Genomic DNA, 21530 nt, shown 5'->3' with positions numbered 1-21530 from the left:
TAGAAGACTGGTCTTTCAGTTATTATATGGGGTTTATTCAGTGTGCGTACGTTAAAAAAATGTGTTACATTTACAAATTAAATTAAGAGAGCACTCCAAATGTTATAAATCTCAATCTCTACATGTATGGCATCCAATCCATTCCTGTGTCTGTTGAAGGGGTCTCTTAATTTTTCCAGAGCTGTCTTTTTAAACACTTTATATTACGAAAACCTATTATTTCTCCTTTTTAAATAAGTCCTTAATATTATACCTGTTTAAGTTGTTAAGCGAGGGTTTGTATAAATATTTTTTGGATATCCTTATCTATTATCTCTATTCACACATACATTTGTCATGGAACTAAATAACCTTTTCTTCTTCATTTAATTGCTTATTGTGTCTATATTGTACTTATTTTAATGAACACCTGTTACATGCTTTTGTTAATTGAAACACATTTTATTTCACCTTATATTCAACAACAAAATCTTAGTATATATTTTCACATACTATCAAATGTAAAACCTGCTGTAAAAAATTATGAAAATTAATTGATTGATTTAATCTTTTCAATATTGTAACCGTTTAAGTAAAGTTAAGTTTGGGTTTCTGTCAATTTGATATCATTAATTCGTCTGTCTATTTTCACATAATTTTTTCATGGAACACATATCTTTGATTTCTCCCTTTTTTATGTTATCTTGTTATATTTCCAGAATGGTATTCAATAAAAATACAAACATTTTACTCATATTCATTTGAAACTTGACTGTAAAAAATGTGTATGTTTTATGTTATCCTTAATTCTATGCTACAATCTATTGTACAAGTTATACATTATTTATTTTGTATACTGTACTAAATTAATTTAAGACTTGTAATTACAAAATGTTTCGTTTTAATATTGAACACAATTAAAACGTAATTCCACAGGGGGCGCTGGTGGGTTAAATGTGATACTGAGGCGTGCCACAATTTGAGAGTAGAAGAAGAAGTTCACTTCACGCACTGGTTCGGGGCAGTTGTTGAACGCGAGGCAGACGGAGTTGTGCGGGAAGCAGTCGCCTATTTAGTGGTTGTTCAGCCTCAAATACCCAACAGGTGAGGCGAATCCATTTAAAAGAACACCCAGTGTGAGTGTGTGCGGACTTTAACAAACAGGTAGGCTCTTTCGTAGCCGAGAATTCAAGTGTTTTGAGGAAGGCTGCTAGGCCTCAAAGGCTAATCGCCATGAGTTACGGTAGGCCTCCGCCAGACGTCGACGGCATGACTTCCCTAAAAGTGGACAACTTAACGTACCGAACATCTCCAGAAACCCTCCGACGGGTGTTCGAGAAGTACGGCCGCGTAGGGGACGTCTACATCCCTCGAGACCGATACACGAAAGAAAGCCGCGGTTTCGCATTTGTGCGTTTCCACGACAAACGTGACGCCGAAGACGCAATGGACGCCATGGACGGCGCGCTCCTTGATGGACGGGAGCTGCGAGTCCAGATGGCCCGGTACGGAAGACCACCCGACTCTCATTATGGTGGTAGTGGAGGTGGAGGAGGAGGAGGAGGCGGCGGGGGTGGTGGTGGCCGCGACCGAGATCGCGATCGCGACGGAGGCGGTGGTGGTGGTGGTGGTGGCGGAGGCAGCCGACGAGGAGGAGGTGGTCCAACCAGGCGATACGGTGGACGACGAAGCAGAAGGTAAGAATAGGCGCGCAAACCGCTCTATATACACACACACACACACACACACACACACACACACACACACACCCACACACACACACACACACACACACACACAGTAGCCAGACTCCATTCAAGAAACTGCCGATTCAGAGGGATTCCATTCTATTTACCATTATTGTCCTCATCGAACACAAGTAAAGTATGTTTCCGAACCAGCAATATCCACTCTACAATTCAGCACAGATTAAATACAAAAAAAACATTTAAAAAAAAAACCTAATCTGAACCTTCCGAAGTCTGTGAATAGTGTCACTTCTTTACATTTAATATGGTCCCTTTACAATAATAATATAATAAATGCATTAACTACTATTTCAGTAAATACAGGGTAGGAACACGTGACTTTTTGATAACTGTTGCCAGACGCCATTGAATAATTAACATATTCATGAGGGCCGTGCTCTTTTGAACAATACTTTTCCCAGAGAACGCAATTTAAGTATTTTAGCGAAACTGCATAATCCAGATACAGCAAAACTTTTCCTGTATTTTTTTTTTCTTCCAACTTGCCACAACTGAAACTATTTACATTTATAAGAAATTCCACTTTATGATGTAAAACAGAAAACCAAGAAGTCTTCATGTCTGAGACCCAAAAAACGTGTTTTTATTTCCAACTGTTTCCACATTTTGGACCCCAACTTAACACACTGAATGTCTCTAGCTCCTCTCCCAGCCCGAGAGACAAGAGACGCAGCAGGTCCCGCAGCAGGAGCCGCTCTCGCTCCCGAAGCCGATCCCGCTACAGCAGATCCAGGTCCCGCTCCTACTCCCGATCAAAGTCTCACTCTCCCAGGAACAAGAAGGTCAAGGTCCCTTCTCGTTCTAGATCCAGGTCCCGATCCAAGTCAAAGTCCAAATCTAAGTCCAAGTCCAAATCGAAGTCCAGGTCCAGAAGCCGCACCCCCTCCAGAGGGTCCAGGTCGAGATCTAAAAGCCAGCCCAAGACTGCAGCAGAGAATGGAGGCGAAACCCCATAAAGCTCAACATCAGGTGAGTGTTGACTACACGTTGCAAAGATTTGTTTTGTCCCTTTTTGAACTTTTTAAATATCAGGACGGGAGACAGAGTAGTTTGAATTTTACTCTTGGTAAGTTTATCCCGTAAGCAGCAAATACAGCAGGTACTCTGGCATTTTTGGTTTTAAATAACAGTAGCTGTTTTTTTTTACCTTCGAAAGGATGCACCATGAGTCTTTTTTTTTTTTTTACCACCCCTGCAATCGTGACCTGCAAAGTCTTCGAACCCATAATCACATTTATGTAATACCCAGTGTGAAAGATCATATTTTTTAGTGAACACTAACTATACTAAGTGTTTGTTAAGAACAGTTCTGTAAACCAAATCTGGAATTTTCTCCTTCCCAAGCTGCGGCATCCTGTTTGCTAAAGTGGAGTTTTTGCTGAGCTGAGGCAGTATGAGCAGTTAGCAGCTATGTGGTGAGCTGCTGCCCGCAGGCCTCTGCTGCTGCGGCTGCTGCTGGTGGGGGTTTCTGTGCAGCAGGGTGTTGGAGGCAGGCAGAGTTGGGGTTTGGTGTAAAGGTACGTCTGTCTGTGTACACCACCGGAAATTAAACTGTCCTCCAGTGCTTGCCCCCAGCCCAGAAACGTTGGGGCTTTCGGGGTGCTGAGGTTTGGCTCCTCATATCAGTTGGTTCACTTCCCTTTTTTTTGTTCAACATAGGGCAGGGAAATATAAATTATGTCAAGTATCTCAATATTGTTTATTAAATACAGTTTAGTTTAGTTGCCAGAATTTCTTTTGCATGTTTTATTACATTTCAAGTAAATTGCAGTTAATAAAATACCAGGGCAGCCACATTTTGCAATATGCAAGACGGTCAAAGTTCATGGCGCCAAATATTTACAAAGTACTATGTCCCAATTGTTTACATACTAAAAAATAAGGCTAAGTATGTGATTTGGGATCCAGCCATAGGCTACATAAATTCAATCAAACATTGATGCTTGCTTAAAATGATTAAAAAGACACATTTGCAATTAAGTGTGCAGTCTATATTATTTGTTTCCCCTTTACATGGCAACGTTTTTTGAGATGGAATAACATGAAAAACAAAATAGGGGGGGGGGGGAAGCTATGCAAATGAATATTTGGGACCATGACTATAATAATTATAAGTTAACGGTCTTTTAGTGAAGCTAAACTACATGAGCTGTAGTCCAGGCAACGCATTAACCGGCTTTTATAAAAAATCAAAACCAGTCTGATTTGGATGAATTCTGCAGTCCTCTCTGACTTGGTTCTGTCTAACTTTCTCTGTTCTGGCCGTTTTCAGGGGACGACTGACAGCTTCACGTCGCAGACTGGATCCAACCCAAGCAACAGTGCCGCTGTAAAAGGTTATTATTGTGTCTTCCATGCTTTGTTTCTTTTATTCATTTGGCCACAGAAATGGCTCTGTCACTTCATCAATGTGCTGTGATTGTTTTTTATTTTTCATAATGATTTTTAAAATCTGTTTCACTGTGGAGAGGAAACACTGTTCTGACCTGGTTTTGTAAAGATGACCCAGGATAAAGTCAAGTTTGTACCTCTTCTGTGCGCTCTTCTCCCCACGGGCCTGTGTCAGGAAGAGAGAGAACGTAGTCTGGGTTTCTTTCAATTGTCTGGCTTTGTTTAATCTTACTTGCAGCAGAGATATTTAGTCACCAACTGTCTCAACACAGCTTATGAATATAAAAGAAACACACTTTACAATAACAATTCAATCACATGCAACAGCCACAGGTCAAATGTTGGTCATGTAACTATACTTGTGATTTATTCTCTTGGCAAAAAGCTCTTTCTATTTGACATAATTAAAAAGGGAAACATTTCTAGAGCTGCAACTGACAATTGTTTTTTCCATTTATCAATCAATATGTTGACTATTTTCTCAATTTATTCAACCTTTTGCTAACTCAAGCGATTAAATACCGTCTTTGTGTATTTGTCCCATTTCAAAATGCGGACATGTCTCTCATTTTTGTTTGTTGTATTCATCCCCAAAATCAGCCAACACGGTAATTTCGTACACAGGCCCGTGGTGTCCACACACATCTCAAGAAGCATTTCTAAAAAAAAAAAGTTAACAAAGATAAATCTACAACAACAAAATCAAGCTATGCTTTATATCACTTTCATTTCAGTGCAAACAATTCATTAAACTGAAGTAACTCCTCAAAAAAACCTAATTTACAATCTCTTATTTCAGCAGCTCAGGGCGTATTTGTTAGACAGGACAGCAGACCATTTTAACTCCTGTGATAAATGTGTTAAATGTAATTGCATAAACAGTGAAAAGTGACCGGGGTTGATGCATCAGTTTGAAGATTGTTTCACAGATTTTAAGGGCCTTCAATATTTTGTTGCCAGGGCATAATTTACTGGACGCTAGACAAAGTGTCTTTGTGGGGTATTTTTATTTTATTTTTTTATGCTAATCCTGCTTGTATGTTTTGTTTTGTGCACTAGGCGCAGTTGTGTAGCCGTTGAGTATTGCTGGTTAGCTGTTAAGGTGGCGTGTTGCTCTGAAGAGTGCTCCTGTGTCTACCAGTGGTGCAGTGCTACAGTCTCACCCTTTGTAAGATGAAATGCTTTTTTTTCTTTTTTCTCCATATGGTCATGGATGATAAATGTGACTTTCATTAAAGATTTGGTGTTTTGTCTAAAATTGACTCGTTTTATTTTTGTGGTGTATGTGACATGTTTTAAAACATATACAAGTGGGAGAGGAGGTATTTAGATAATTCACTGCATTAAAACTACCAAATGTTTTTTGTCACTGTTATACAAGTATAATGGTAAATATAAGAAGTATTTGAGGAATAAGACAAGAGGTAAGTTTTTTAAAATGCATAAAAAATATGTATATCTGGATTAAAAGTGGCAGTAATGTGCACATTTTGTATTAAACAGATGTATTAGCACAATAACAAAAATAAAGTTACTTGATTAAATATACCTTTTTACATTCCACAACTGAGATAAATTATTAGCACAAAAATAAAAACACTACATTTCCAGATATACTATGTATACAAAATGTTCCTGGACAAATATTAAGATATAATGGGAGGTAAATAAACCAAAACATCCCTTAAAAGGTACATGATATTGAGACGGGGTGTAATACATATCACTAGTAAGCCAATATGTTTATGGTGTATAGATGATGCAAGAGTCGATGTAACATTAATAGTTGAGTAAAAAGTTCAACATTTATTTCTGAGTTGTAGTGGAGAAGAAGCAGCATGAATAACATATTCAATCATTGTTATGGGTAAAGTAACTGTACATTTACTCAAGTACTGTAGTTAAGTCCAATTTCAGATACTTGTAATTTATCTAAGTATTTCCATTTTATGCTACTTTGTACTTCTACTCTACTACAATTCAGAGGTAAATAGTGTACTTTTACTGCACTACAGTTATTTAATGCCTTTAGTTACTTTGCAGTTACTTTGGATTAATGATGTGAAATATTATCAACATTTAAATCAGACTTTAGTTCCACCTGGAGCAATTGAGTTCACAAGCTACCCTGCAGTATTACAAAAAAAACTAGCTGCACCTTTACCAGCTTTGAAAACACTTTAATACAAGAATAATTATGATCAAAACACATCATATATATATTATTCTGAAATGGACCAATCTGCAGAATGAGTACTTTTACTTTTTGTACTCCCAATATATTTTGATGCCAATACTTTTCAACTTTTACTTGAGTAACATTTTGAATGCAGGACTTTATTTGTAACAGAGTATTCCTACTTTCTGGTACTTCTCCTCAAGTACAAGATCTGAGTACTTCCACCTCTGGTAAATATAATTTATTGTACCTAGTGGAGACAATAATCCCTCCTTTGTTTGGTTTATATATTATTACTTTAAAGTACTAATGTAATAGAGCAAAGAAGATTTGTGGTCAAATATAAAAACATTTTATTGTTTCATTTTTTTAAAAAGAGATTTCTTATTTATTTTACTCGTATTAATATCATTATAAGTATATATGTATGTTCTACTGCCCTTCACCAATTTGTTTTATTCATTTACATTTGTCTGTTTATATCGTTAAAATATGAAACTGCAAATGTACATTTGTTCGACAAACATTTCTACTTGATTTACAAAAAATGAAAAAGGCACTTTTATTTTTTATCCGGAAGTAGTTTTACTGGCTTGCTAGCTGTAGCGTTACCCATAAAGGTTAACAGTTTCTATTTTAAAATCAAAACAATAAATAACTTAGCATTTATACATGGATATTATAAAATGTGGTTAAGAATGAGTTAAATTTAAGTTTGCCTTTGAGTGAAGTTCAATAACTAAACAACTAACCGGAAGTAGAATCCATGTTACATGAACAATCTACACAAAACTGGATGGGTTTAAGCAGATCCGCTGTTGAAGTCCCTCCGCGCTGAATGTTTGTAAATCGAAGATTCAAGCTAGCAAAACAGCACTACAGTCAGCTGACTAATTCACATGACTGCCTCTAATTCTAGTTTCGGTCCTGTTTACCGGTGAAAACACTCAATGAAAGCAGTTTAACGCGATGCTGAAGTTAGTTTAAAGTAAGTAAGGATACCGGGACTACCACAAGAAGCTAACTAATGTTACTAATAACTCTCTGAGCCCGCACACAGAGGAGCAGCTAGCTAAATAGCTTCAGCGGTGTTGGTAAGTTGTTCTCTGTCTCAAACCCTGCACTTGATTTTCTTAAGCTTGACGTAAAAAGACACCTCTGTCTATTGTGATCTGTCATTGTCTTGAAACTTACCCTCGCTACAATACAATACGACTGTACAAAACCCCATTTAGAAATTAGCCGAGTAAGCTCCATTGCTTGCCTAACAGTCCTGAAGGGATAAAACCATGATAAAACACATACTTTGATGTTGATGTGATCCAGATAATCCACTGAACAATTCGGCATGACATTAATTCCCTAACAACATAAAATTGAAGGGCACATTTTGATTTAAGCAGTCATTGCTGGGCTTTTATCAACGGGTACTCGTGGAGATGACTGGCGGCAAACTATTCTAAAAGTTCTTATGTTATAGACGTGTGTCGAAATGAACCGTCTTCTATACTGTCAAATAAATAATATTTCAAAGCGTTTATGAAATGTTAGAGTCTTGTAAGTGTGTTTGTGATTAAACCACTGATATTTTAAGGAAGTTTGGTACACAAATAAGCATTTCTTTAAAAATTGTGTTTTCTAGGTTTAACTGTACAGACGTTCTCTTCAACGTAATATTATATTACACATACACACATCTGTCTTTTTCCTCTTCAGTTAGTTGAACACATGAACAGTAAGATAAACACCCTTTACAAATATGTCAGTTAAAGCTAAGTTGCTTATAGTCAGCCATTATGCTGGGACAAAAACACACATTAGGTGTTATTGTGATTAAACAATCCACTTCCTAATTCAGCATACAATTCTTTAACAACACTTCTTAGGATATTCCTATGCAGTTATCAACAAAAACAGATTGATGGTAGGTAGGTGGTAATGGTAGGGGGGAAACTATTCAAAAAGTACATTTTTATAAGAAAAGGTTTATAGTTTGTAGATCTATAGTGTGCCAAAATTATCATTGTGCTCTATAATATAAACGTGTCATGAATAGTGTATGACTGTATCAGTGTTTTGAATAATATGTGTTTGAGTCAAGTTCAGTATAAAGTTATTTGTGTATGACTGTTGCAGACAGTGACTGTAATATTGTAGTTGTTGTTCTGATTTGTACTTCTCTTCTTTTATTTTCAGATGTGCTGTTCACGCCTGTAGATTTTTTTTTTTGTCTTTACTTCCTCAAGGAATTTGCAAATATCCTGCAAAATGGGTCCTGAGGGGAAGAGGCTGTTAAACATCGTCATCTTAGGCTTCGGCTTTATGTTTATGTTCACTGCTTTTCAAACATGTGGCAATATAGAGGTAGGCTGAATTTACAAATGCTCATTTTAGATCCAATTCATCATGCTTCAGTGCTAAACTAAATGATTTCTCAATTTCTACAGCAAACTGTCATCAAGAGCTTCAACAACACTGACTTCCATGGGAGTGGATACACCAGGTTGGTATGCTTAGATATTCTGCACACTTTCTCTGCCTGGATCTGCTGGCATCTTCTATAATCAAATCTGTCGCACTCAAAAATCCTTGAAGCATAGTTAAATCTTAGGTTAACCATTTGAGGGGATTTTTGGTCCGAGTTCAGTCAGTCAGGAAATTGCATACACTTTAGTTTGCAGGAGAGTTATTAGAAAGCTTGGATTAGATCTGTCAGGATATCTAATTTTGTTGAATTTATTGTTCCAGAAATAACTGGAAAAAACAATATGATTTTAATGTTAAGAACATTTTGTGCCATCCAAACAATGATAGTATAATATATTCAAAGATTCAAGATTCAAAGGCTTTATTGTCATAGTTGCAGAGCCTTTTTATAATGGTCTTAAGACCAGGATCTTCCAACAGTTCAACCTACTATACTCAAGACATAAAAAGTAATAAAGAACTAAAATAGTGCATGTGACATAATGGTGCAAGTTAAATGCAGGACTAAGGAATCTGTGTACCTTTATTCGTCCCACAGAGGGGAAACATAATCATATCAAACTGAATGTTAGATGAAATACTTGATAGTAGAATAAATACTGTAATAATGTATACATAATTATATTATTAATCTTTATTATAGAGCACGTTTTAATAACAATTCAAACAACATTTTATATTGATTTATTTATATATTCCTCTTTTATTTCATTTAAGTATTTCTTATTTTTGTGTGTGTTTATATTTCCACATTTCTTTTTTTATTTTGTATTTATTATTCTTTTATATTTCCACATTTTCAAAGAGCAGAGCCATTTCATTTTCTTAAAGGAATATTCAGTATTTGGGATTTGAATGTGAAAAATGGCAAACAAAGGCAACCCTACGAATAACATTTATTAAACTTGGACAAATCAACTTTTTCAAGGTTTCTCTCAACTCTAAGTGACTTCAAGAACATCTACTTACATTTACAAAAACCTCTCCTGTTACATTCATACAATTGTTCAGCTTAAAACTGCCTTTATTTCTCACAAATGTCAAAGCAAAATTGTACGGAGGTAAAATTGATATTTCTAACAATTATTCTTGATAAATCTTTGACCTGGTGTGTATGATAACTATCCATTAGTTCTACCAGCAATAATTGGCCTCTTTTGTAGAAGTAAACGGTTTTAGATTTTTCTTTTTTAAAGTAGAAACTTAGCAGCTAAGATAAGTGGCACACACATTTTACTTGAGTTTATGCATAATCGGTGTGTTTTCTGTCACTTTCAGCATGGCGATAATCTACGGAGTTTTCTCTGCATCCAACCTGATCGCCCCCTCGGTGGTGACCGTCATCGGGCCGCAGCTCTCCATGTTCTTCAGCGGGCTTTTGTACAGGTCAGAACACAAACACTACGTGAAGTTTATTGATATACCTAGTGAAATAAAAAATACATATAAAAACAGTCAAGAAAAATGTATAGATTTGGTTTATTCTATGTAGGTGAAGTTTCTTTAAATCATAGACTCAGGGATTCCCAGATACAATTGCCCCTTTTATAGGCGAGTGAAGTTATTATAAATCACATTTTAACAACAAGAATTCAAGTTGCTTTGCAAAAAACAATAAAAGCATCAAAACATGTCATAGAAACGCATTATAAAAGTACCGTTTTAAATACATTTAAAAGCAGTAGAAATTAAATATAAAACTAAAATAGAATAACACAGGTATAAAATACAATAATAAATGTAACAGTGCTTTCTAAGAAAGAAATAATCATTTGAATTAATAAAAGGCAGTGGCAAACAGAGTCTTCAGCCTTGACTTTAAAGGTCCCATGCCATTTCTACTGATCATACTTCCATTGTTGAGGTCTACTAGAATAGATTTACATTGTTCAATGTTCCAAACTCACATTGGTTTCTCATACAGCATCTCTGTATAGTATGTGTATTCACTCTGTCCTAAACGGCTTGTTGGAGCTCCTGCCCCCCCCCTCCCTGTGAGCCCACTGTGCTCTGATTGGTCAGCTCGCCCACTCTGTTCTGAGTCCACCACCGTTACAGCGGAACATCAGTGATTATGTTTTACAATGGCGTTTGTTAGCAACCAGTAATGACAAACAGATGAGAATGCTGCGTGGGGTCTGGGTGCCGTGTTGGCGGGACGTTGCTCCGCACTTTGAGGCTCGAGGAGCGGACAGTGTGAGCTGGGTTCATTTCCTGCTTGCTGGGGTCTGCTAGACATCGCAAATGGACGCGGGAAGGGGAGGGTGCTGAGGAGGCTGCAGCATCCCCCCGCACCCCCAAACGTGGCGCACCTACAGTGTAAGCGCGCCACAGTTTCGCCGCTGCAAGGCTCCACTAGATTTATTTAGTGTGAAAAATGAATGCTTCTTCTCCAAGTTTAGTGTTGACCCTGTGGAAGAAAAAGCAGATGTAACTAACATAACCCTTTTTAATGCAAATGTATGTCTCTTGTTTCCACAGCGGCTACATCGCTATGTTCATTTACCCGTACACATGGAGCTTCTACACAGCGTCCGTGTTGGTTGGGATAGGAGCAGCAGGTAAAATAAGAGACTCTATCTAAGGATGTTTTTGAACAAGACAGCATGTTTTCTCTTTGTTTATATCTCCGGATTTTCTACTTGTGTTTTCAAGTCTTGTGGACGGCTCAGGGAAATGTGCTTGCCATCAACTCCACTGATGACACCATCGGAAGAAATAGTGGCATCTTCTGGGCGCTGCTGCAGTTCAGGTGAAACTACCACCCTAGTTTCTCAAAGCAGCAAATCTCTGATATATATGCACGACATGTTTTACTTGAAAGTAGTTATTCCCTTCTAAAAAGGACCTGAACATGATTATTGTATGAATTACTCATCTTGTGTTAGTCCTGGCTCCTAAATGGTGGAATGAGCTCCCCATTGACATCAGGACAGCAGAAACTGTGCATGTCTTCCGTTGCAATCTGAAAACGCATCTGTTTCGATTGTACCTTGGCAATTCAATTCTTGCACTTTGCAAAGTTAATTTAGGCCTTGTAATGAATTCACCAGCACTTACAATAGTATGACTTGTTTGAAGTGAATATATCTGCACTTTCCTTGTTGTTCGAATCTTTATAGTTATGGAATTGATTCTAAGTGGCTAAATGAAATGTAACGTAACGTGTTACTTTGAATTCTTGAAGATTTCTTTTTTTACTCATGACTCCACTCTGAACAAACAATCAAAAAACAAAGAATGTCTTGATGAATTTCATAAAATGGTTTGATGCCAGTAAAACTATATTGGAACACCTGTTTGCAAACTCTCACACAGTATATAGTCCAAGTATAGTCCAAAGTCCATGGATTTGACTGTTTTAAATATCCAAAGTGTTTTATATTAAGGTTTTACTTAATTAGCCCCCATTTACTTGAAATCATTAAGAATTTTCTATTTTTTTGGATTCTTTGTTTCACAATGGAGTCATGGTAGAAAAATTAACTTTCTTCAAGAATTCAAGGTAACCCCAGTTGAGTAATTGATAAACAAATGATCATTTTTGGGATTATTAAAGTAGCTTCCGATTATTTTTCAGAAGCTCTACTAAATGTTACATCTCTATTCTTCAGTTTTGAACTCATTTTAACGTCCCTCCTCTCTCTGCAGCTTATTCTTTGGAAATCTTTACATATACTGTGCCTGGCATGGACACGATCACATAACAGGTAGGAAGGAAAACTACATGTGCATTAACGGCTATTAATGGAGTTCAGTTCCCTTCAGTTGAAATGTAATCATGTGACTCATGCTGCTGTGTGTCCCAGACAAAGACCGCCAGACGGTGTTCATCTCTCTCACGGTCATCAGTCTGGTCGGCTGCTTCCTCTTCTTCCTCATCCGGAAGCCCGGCCCTGAGGCGGCTCCTGAAGACGTGACGGAGTCGCTGCTTCAGACCGAGTCTACTGAGAGTACAGCCAGGTGAGGAACTCCTGGGGGGCTGTGTGGAAAGACCTGGACAACTACAAACATCAAACTGTCCTGCAGAATATAACTTTGTATAAACGTTCCTATTATCAAGTTTGTTGCCAATTAGGCTTTCAATTTGTGTAGTGCATACAATAAACTTATAAAGAGGAAATAAAAATAAGGGCAAAAGTCAAGAAAAAAATATATAGAATCTATATAGGAAAACAATACATACACACACAGGTGATTTCACACAAACATATTTTAAATAAAGGATAGATGCGCTTAATAATCTAAAGGTAAACTAATATGAAAAAACACGTGAAAATGTTATTTGTCTTTGTTTTAATTATTATTTGTTTCTTGCTCTTTAATTTCTTCTTCTTTATATTTCCATATTTTTAATGACTAATTACTTTTTTTTTGTTGCACATTTATGTATTCTATTTAATTATCTTTGTATTACCACCATTCTTTATTTACTTTTTTATTCTTTTCTGCATTCCACTTTATTTAATTTTCTTCCTTTTTATATTTAAAAACATTTCTATTCACAATTGTATTTGTTCCTCTTGAGTTTTCCACATCTTCTTTGCGTTTCCAAATGTCTTTGTTAACTTACCATTGTTTTATTTTTTCTGCTTTTTAAAAATGGTTTTATGGATTCCTCTTTATTTTCATGATCTTATTTATTCTTCGATTCATTACTGTTTATACTGTAATGTATATTTGTACAGATTTATTTATTGCACTCCTATAAATCCATATGTTAGGGGGGTCCAAATCATTCTGCCTGATGTGTTATTTGGGTTGGGGGCTCATGATAATAACTAATAATCCACTGCACAGGCAGCCTGAACATTGATCAGAGATATGTATTGTTAGCGAGCAGCTGGGCCTCTTTTCTCTGTGGTCCTGATGTCAGAAGCAAACATTCCTTTTAAACATTATTTAACAAGAAGGAGAACACCCTCCATAGATTGTTGAACATGTCCCGGAGAGACATTTTTCAAAAGACAGATGGTAGACCTCGTCGCCCAGCCCGGAGCTGGGATGATATGTTTTTGCAGGACGAGACGGGTGACCTTTTTCTGTAAATGCTATCCTTTGTAGTCTTTTCCACATTTGTCTTTCAAACTGCTGTAATATGGTCACTAAGACAACCGAGGGCCCGTTTAGGGATGAGTTTAAAGGTGAAGATGTCAACTCAACAAAAATATGAGCCTGTGAAATGTCGAAGAACAGTTTTATCCAAATGTCTTGATCGTCTTCCTCTTTCTAGCTCATCGCACCAGAGCATCGGCTCACAAGCTCTGGATGCTTTTGGTAAGTTTGGACTCAAATCACCTGCACTCATAGGCTTTTAAAGGGGAAGTGTGTAACACACTGATTGTGGAGAATAACCTCATTTTCTAAACATCACAATTATCCCTTTAAACTTTAGCCTAACGGAACTGCTAACCTCCACCTTTCTTTTCTCTGCAGTTAAAGCGTGCAAAATGTTTGTCACCAAAGAGATGCTGCTGCTGAGCTTCTGCATCGGATACACAGGTGTGTGTGTGTGTGTGTGTGTGTGTGTGTGTGTGTGTGTGTGTGTGTGTGTGTGTGTGTGTGTGTGTGTGTGTGTGTGTGTGTGTGTGTGTGTGTGTGTGTGTGTGTGTGTGTGTGTGTGTGTGTGTGTGTGTGTGTGTGTGTGTGTGTGTGTGTGTGTGTGTGTGTGTGTGTGTGTGTGTGTGTGTGTGTGTGTGTGTGTGTGTGTGTGTGTGTGTGTGTGTGTGTGTGTGTGTGTGTGTGTGTGTGTGTGTGTGTGTGTTGGTGTGTGTGTGTGTGTGTGTGTGTGTGTAACACAATGAGTCTGGATTGCTGCTTTCTTCTTGTCAGGCCTGGAGCTCACTTTCTACAGCGGGGTTTACGGGACGTGTATCGGAGCCATGACAAGCTTCGGCCACGATGCAAAGAGTTTGATCGGCATCTCTGGGATCTGCATCGGAGTCGGAGAGATTCTGGGTGAGTCCTCAGTATTCTTTCTACACCCAGTGACAGTAGTGGAAGACAGATTCAGACCCTTTACTGCAGGGAAAGCACTTATATACCTCACTTTGAACATACTGATTCTGATCCTCAATGAAGGGAAAATATTGATAGTGCTGAAAACGTTCCCTCTCAGTCCCGTCCTGTATACTGTTGGACAGTTTTATCTGCAACAATACATCTTAGCCCTTTGTCTTTCAATTTAAAGGGACCGGTAAACTCACAAACATGCATTCATATACCAACACCATCTTTTTCACGCTTATGTTTCCACACATTGTATCAGCCTTTAACAAAAATAACTACATTACTAATAAAAGTAATAATAATAATAATGGTATTCAAATTAATCACGGTAAAAGTTATACATTTTTTTTCCTATAACTCATTTTGCATCGTTAAAATGTAAATCCCGTTTCCGTATTTACCCTGTCCCTCGACCCTGTGCAGCATACACTTGACTTCTTCTGGTGTAGACAGTCGGAGCATATTTCCAGTTTAAAAAGTAAATAATGAATGATAACCAAATATCAAAATAACCTGGAAATACATGGTTTTAACTGGACAGGGGGGGGGGTGAAAAACTGTCATAAGTTCCATACTTTCATCTGAGATGTAGGCTACCTTGATTTGTGCTTAAGTACAGTACTTTAGTAAATGCACTGTGATGCAGTTTGTCACATGACCGCTCTGCAGAGAGGAATGTCTCCGATGATTTCACTTCCTCTTCCCTCTGTTCCTCGGCTAGGCGGCGGTGTGTTTGGAATGATGAACAAGTGCAGCCGCTTTGGGAGGAACCCTGTGGTGCTGCTCGGCCTCGTCACGCACTACATCGCCTTTTACCTGATTTTCCTGAACATCTCCAGCGACGCTCCGCTGGCCCCCGAGGAGGGGACCGACCTGCAGGCCTACATCACCCCCAGGTACAGATACCACAGCCAGGAGGGGGTGTTACAGTACAGATGCTTTACTGCAGTACAATGACTAATGCTACACTGTAACAATACTCTGGTAAAAGCAGATGCCTTACATTGCAAATGGTATAACTGTTTTGATTGTTGTTTTTCTCCATTAATCATTTGTTTTTGAAAATATCTTTAAGAATATATATTTCTTTGCTAATTTATTGAATGTGTGCTTGATGTAATTTCAGTGTTTCAGGGCTTATTTTACTCCATATTTTGGGACACAATACGCCCCTCTGATGCGAATGTTTTTATTGCATGATGTGTTCTTTAACATTCTGTGTGTGTGTGTGTGTGTGTGTGTGTGTGTCAGTGTTGGCGTGGCGCTGCTCTGCAGCTTCCTGCTGGGTTTGGGCGACAGCTGCTTCAACACGCAGCTCCTCAGCATCATCGGCTACACCTTCCGCGACAACAGCGCTCCCGCCTTCGCCGTCTTCAAGTTCATACAGGTGGGTTTCGGACGCTAAATAATTGATACTTAGAAAAAAGTTAGTTAACAAATTCAGGATCCTGAATTAAAATGTCCTAAAATGACCAAAACCTGTTTAAAACATGTCACAATGTTCCGCCAATTTTGAGACTGATATTTCACTAACATAATATAACACTTTAACTATAAAGCCAGATGAGAGGGTTAAGTCTCTGGGAAAAGCATGCATGACTTTCAAAAGGTCATACATTTACAGGGGGAAACATGGATATTCTGTGAGATTAAAGTGGTAAATAATTTTGAAGACTCACAAAAAAAACTGACAAATCCAAAGACTCGTCTAGACTAATCCACCTGCTGTCACTTTTATTTGAACCTTTAAAGGTCTTAAACTAAAAACATAAACTGTCCTAGTTTCATCTGGTCTCTCGAACAGCAGCGTATCCCCTTTGAACCCCTTTGATGTGTCATACATTTATTTTTGAACAGTTTTAAGCCAAGTTTTACCATACACTTTTTCGATCTTGGTGTCAGAAAAGGAGCGATTGTGACCGATTTAAAATCATGTAAAGATGTATCATCCTTCAGCTACAGAGCACTACAGGGTAATGTATACATGTGCTGTAACATATTGTGGTCTCCCCCCTGCAGTCCATCATGGCCGCCCTGGCCTTCTTCTACAGTAACTACCTGCTGCTGCACTGGCAGCTGCTCATCCTGGTGGTGTTCGGCTTCCTGGGCACCATCACCTTCTTCCTGGCCGAGTGGAGGGCCGAGTCTCGCCGGAGAGAAACTGACTATGACAGCATCGGATGAGGAAGAGGAGGAGGATGATGATGATGAACGTAAACCAGCCTCAACAAACAGACACTGACTCTGGGGTATGTTTGTTTTTCACACCCAGCAGTGGCTGCAGGAACCAAATCTAGACATGTATCTGTAAGTAAAAGACAAATCTTAAAGAGGAACTTAGTGCACACAAAGCATACCTCATTGCTGATATTTTCATAGTTTGTGCACACACATTTGAAAAGAATCCATCTAATTCTAAAAACGTCCCCAACTAAATGATCATGATTACATCAGTAACTCGCCTCGTGTTACCTGGAATTCTTCAAGATGACATTATTTTCTTTATTGATTAATGGCTGGTTTGTAAGATGACAGAACATAGTGAAAAATGTCCATCCCAGGTATTCAAAATCCAAGGTGATGTCTTTAAATGCCTTGTTTTGCCAAAGTGATTTACTTTAATATCATCTAAAACGGAGAAAAGCAGCATACCTCAATATTTGAGGCTGAAAAATGCATTTAGTTGGATTTCAAAGGAAAAACTTACCCACAAAATGTTCGACTTACATATGAATTATTCCCCTTGTTTTTATTTTTTCGCTCATGTCTTTATGGTAATCAAAGATTCAAAATATCTTGATGAATTTAAGTAAATGTTGGTATACTTTATCATAACCTCCCTTAACAAATTCTCGCACAACCTTTGTATTATAAGTCCCACTTATCCTGTTCGATTCTCACTACTTCACAAACACAAGACTTTGAACTAAAACTGCACTATTTAAAACACTTTGTATTATACTGCATATGTTGTGCAAGGGTCTGATGTTTTGTTATAGTTCTGTTTAAACTTGATCAAAACATCAAACCACTGCTGGTAAATGCAGCCACTGGAGTAAAACACATTTTGCGTCAATAAGTCAGGTGACACGAGGGAAATAATAGATATACAAATGATCGATTATTTGGGTTAAATATTCCTTTTAACTGACTTTACTGAGGCATGATGAATAGAGATGTGTTAATGAAATAAAAAGCACTTTTGATTGGAGGGGCTGCCAACAATGATGTATCCCAATAGTGCCTGTGGGAAGACATGCTGAGGAATGAACACTGACTTTACTGTTTTCATTGGTTGTTTGTTGCTTCTTCAGCTGGTTTAATGGAGAAGGTTAGAGATATTTTGTATTTTTTTTATTGTTAGCAAATCCCATGAAAATACCAAAACCAAATATTAATGCATCCTCTTACTAGTATTTGTATTTTGCTCCATTGTTGTTTATAACTATTTAAAAACACATCAATGAGCCACATTGCCATGTTCCTTCTTCACCATGAACTTGATTTTAGATACACCATACGGCTACCACAAATACTCACTAGAGCCCTAAATGTTGATTCATCCGCCACTAAAAATAGTCCGTTCGATGTTGTTTGATACCAAACGTAGGCTGCATTTTATGACTATTTTCATTATCGATAAATCTGCAGAGTAATTTCTCCATAATTTGGTTGATAAAATGTCTAAAGAAATTGTGGAAAATATCTTTTCAATTTTCTCAAATTTAAGTTTGTCTTTAAATATTTTTTTTGTCAAAGAAATTAACTTTAACACGTTATAAAAAACTGACAAAAGCAGCAAATCTCTATAATTCAGTGAGTTTTTTTTAATGAAATCATACTTTTTTTTTTTGCGGTTGACCAATTATTGCACTTCTAATAAAGCAAACAGTGAAGGGATAAACACTTTTTTTTGTTTTTAAAATGTAAGTCTTCAGTGGGAACCAATGGGCTTTGAGCTGAGATCCACAGACAGGAAGTGAAATACAATTGTTTTGATTTTGGTCTTTTCATGGGATTTATTGACAATATAAGAAATACATTAATGCCACTTTAGCCTTTAGAAGTCTTTCCTCTCTCTTGCACATCAAGTGCACAAACCCAACCTTGATCCCAGAAAATACTGACAGCTCCTGCGCTCCATACGTCTGTTATGATGTTCTCCCTCTGTGTAAGGGACTCTGTCAAAGACTGAACATGAAGCTTTGTGTTGTGAACTCTGCTGAACTCCCAGTTTGTCCTACATGCTCAGCTGCAGTCACAAGGTTATCACAACCTTACAATGAGCTTTTACGATCCGCGGTCATCTGACGTTACTGACGGCTACATGGGAGCTAAGCAGGTAAAAGGGAAATATTATCAAGAAACTGAATTTATCATTTGTTTGTATGTGGGACACTTTCCACCTCGCTCTTACAACAGCGTATTGAGCCATTGTAGCTACAAATAAAATAAAAAGTAATTATGAAGCCTGGGGAGGGGGTAATGGTTAGAGAAATAAAAAAGATTCAATTTGAAAATAATAATGAAAAAAAAGAATAATTACAGAAAATAATTTGATATCATAGTGTTTCATTCAAAAGAAAATAGTTTTGATATTCTCTGAGATTAAAATCGTGAATTTACCAAAAATGACATCATCTGAATTTTTTTCTCCCTAATGTACAATAGAATATAATTGTATTCTTTGAAATTCTGAATATTCTCAGATTATGACCACCCACTCTGGCTTTTTTTGTATTTACTTTGATTTACAATGAAACAATATGCCGTTGTTAATTATTCTGTGATGCTGTCTTTTCTTCTTGCCTTGTTCCTTCATGACTCTGCAGTCCGGAACCCTTTTATCATTATGAATAAGTGATTGTATTTAGTTCAAATGAAATGAACAGTGGCTGTTTGTTTTGTGTCTCCTAATATGGAGAATGTTAAAGGGGAAAAAGAGACAACAAGATGGTAAAACAGAAGAATAGAATCAAAAAAAAAAAAGTTCAGAGTTTTTAGCTACGCCAGCAGCTCAGTTTTGGGTATTATACTATAGTATTGTAGGTAAAGAAAAATGAATTACATTGGTGTCGGAGGGGGTTAATATTCATAAAGAAAACTCAGAATGTATGAAATTAAAGTTGTATATTTATTAGAGACATTCTTAGATATTCTCTGAGATTAAAGTGGTACATTTACAAAAAAAAGTCATTAATTTGCAAGAAATTCATTTGAGATTAAAGTCTGAAATGTACAGTAATTTGTGACTTTCCTCTCAGAAAGTTCTAAAAATGTGATTTAGTTCCCCAGAATATTACCCTCTTCCCAGCTGCTATTTTCTTTTATTACTTTTACAAAACATTTCGTGTAAAAGTTGTCAAAGACAATTAGCATGACTAACCACTGAGACTCAATACATCTTGATTTGTAAGATCAGTTAATATTCTGACCTCAAAGCCACTAAACCGTTGATCTTAACTTTAATCTGATTTCTTTACGATGGCCTTTAATGCCTCATATAGCGGCTGGCGTGGCTGCAGACTCTGTGTTGTTTATTGCTTTTAATCACAGCTGTTGTAAACTGATCTGATGCCAAAACAGCACTGTGCTAAATAAATGTGGCGGGCCTCAAGACATTCTTTTCCAGACAGCTTTATGTAATGTTGAAACGGGAAAGGGCAAAAAGGAACTATATCTTAGATGCTGTATGTTATTTTTCTTTTGTTTAAAGTGTCAAAGTATGAAATACAGCACTTTTATCCAGTTCATTTATTGCCAAATGAAACGCATTCAGTTAAGTTTCATGTTGCAAATGCAATCAATCTCAATGAGGTCAAGGGAAATGCATGTGTTCTATGATGGTGATTTTATACTTGAATGTAGTAATTAAGAACTTTCGCTTGCTTGTTTTTATTATCAATAAAATATTATTTTGAAATGTAATTGGATTGCATCATTTATATTTGGATTACACATCTTTTTTGCTGATAATCACCCTGACAAATGATTAAGATTTATAATAATACATTTTCAAGATATTACATGAAATGGTGCGGAAGTAAAACATTAACATGCATCTTAAAATGCACTTGTTGATGTCTTTTATACATAAATATGTGTCCCCGGTGTGTCAGGGAACTCATGCAGCATCAGAAAATAAAACCCTCTCTCTTTTCCTCCGTACCCAAATCTCTAAAAACGGGGGAACAACGGAGCTGATCCAGATTTGCAGTGATTTGATGTCATATCGGCAATGCAGACCCACAGCACTATCAGAAACGTTGCTATCAGAAACAATGCCCCACTGTTTTGGACATAATATGGTCGGTGTTTACATTAGCATCGCTAACACTCAGAGCTAACCTGTACTGGAGAGAGCATGGCCCTTTCTCATTTCACATACGGGTTCTTCTGCTCTGACAGCCAGGCATGACTGGTAATCTGTGATGTTTCGCTCTCTCAAAAGTTGGGCCATTTTGCCTTCATGCACCAATGAGCAGCTCTCATAGGAAAGAACGATACCCCGCCTCCCACGCTGTATCCAGTTCTTATTATACATCCATGGCTTTTTATATATTTTTATATATCTGAGACCTATGCTATTGCCTAAAAATAGCATGATATGTGATCTTTAACATAATACATATTGTTGGTATGCAGGTGTAGACTAATTGCAAAACAAATAAACTTCCTGACCTGTCTTAACAGTGCATACATTTTCTGCAATAATT

The 21530-nt window shown here is 37.2% G+C and overlaps 2 protein-coding genes across 4 annotated transcripts; both read left to right on the top strand.

Moving 5' to 3' along the window:
* Positions 1-961: 961 nt before the first annotated feature.
* srsf2b (serine and arginine rich splicing factor 2b) lies at positions 962-5397 on the top strand. Of its 2 annotated transcripts, XR_004568075.1 has the most exons (4): positions 962-1676; positions 2389-2717; positions 3093-3265; positions 4021-5397. XR_004568075.1 is itself a non-coding variant. In XM_034206144.1 (3 exons), the coding sequence occupies exons 1-2, from the start codon at positions 1213-1215 to the stop codon at positions 2702-2704; spliced, it is 780 nt and encodes a 259-aa protein (XP_034062035.1). In that variant the 5' UTR covers positions 965-1212; the 3' UTR covers positions 2705-2717; positions 4021-5397. The 2 variants fall into 2 exon arrangements, 1 of the variants encoding a protein (XP_034062035.1); XM_034206144.1 differs by lacking the exon at positions 3093-3265 and having other exon boundaries at positions 965-1676.
* A 1714-nt stretch (positions 5398-7111) lies between these two features.
* Positions 7112-20742, top strand: mfsd11 (major facilitator superfamily domain containing 11). 2 transcript variants are annotated; one of them, XM_034206159.1, is made up of 14 exons: positions 7112-7306; positions 8515-8682; positions 8766-8821; positions 10084-10191; positions 11287-11366; positions 11461-11557; positions 12457-12515; positions 12615-12768; positions 14039-14082; positions 14242-14307; positions 14638-14763; positions 15536-15710; positions 16066-16201; positions 16834-20742. In XM_034206159.1, the coding sequence occupies exons 2-14, from the start codon at positions 8587-8589 to the stop codon at positions 16996-16998; spliced, it is 1362 nt and encodes a 453-aa protein (XP_034062050.1). In that variant the 5' UTR covers positions 7112-7306; positions 8515-8586; the 3' UTR covers positions 16999-20742. The 2 variants fall into 2 exon arrangements, with proteins under 2 accessions (XP_034062050.1, XP_034062049.1); XM_034206158.1 differs by having other exon boundaries at positions 7112-7412.
* Positions 20743-21530: the final 788 nt, after the last annotated feature.

This window comes from Gymnodraco acuticeps, unplaced genomic scaffold, assembly GCF_902827175.1.
Source record: "Gymnodraco acuticeps unplaced genomic scaffold, fGymAcu1.1, whole genome shotgun sequence".
Classification (NCBI taxonomy): domain Eukaryota; kingdom Metazoa; phylum Chordata; class Actinopteri; order Perciformes; family Bathydraconidae; genus Gymnodraco; species Gymnodraco acuticeps.
Note: the sequence above shows the minus strand (reverse complement) of the source record. Positions and strands in the feature narration are given on the sequence as shown.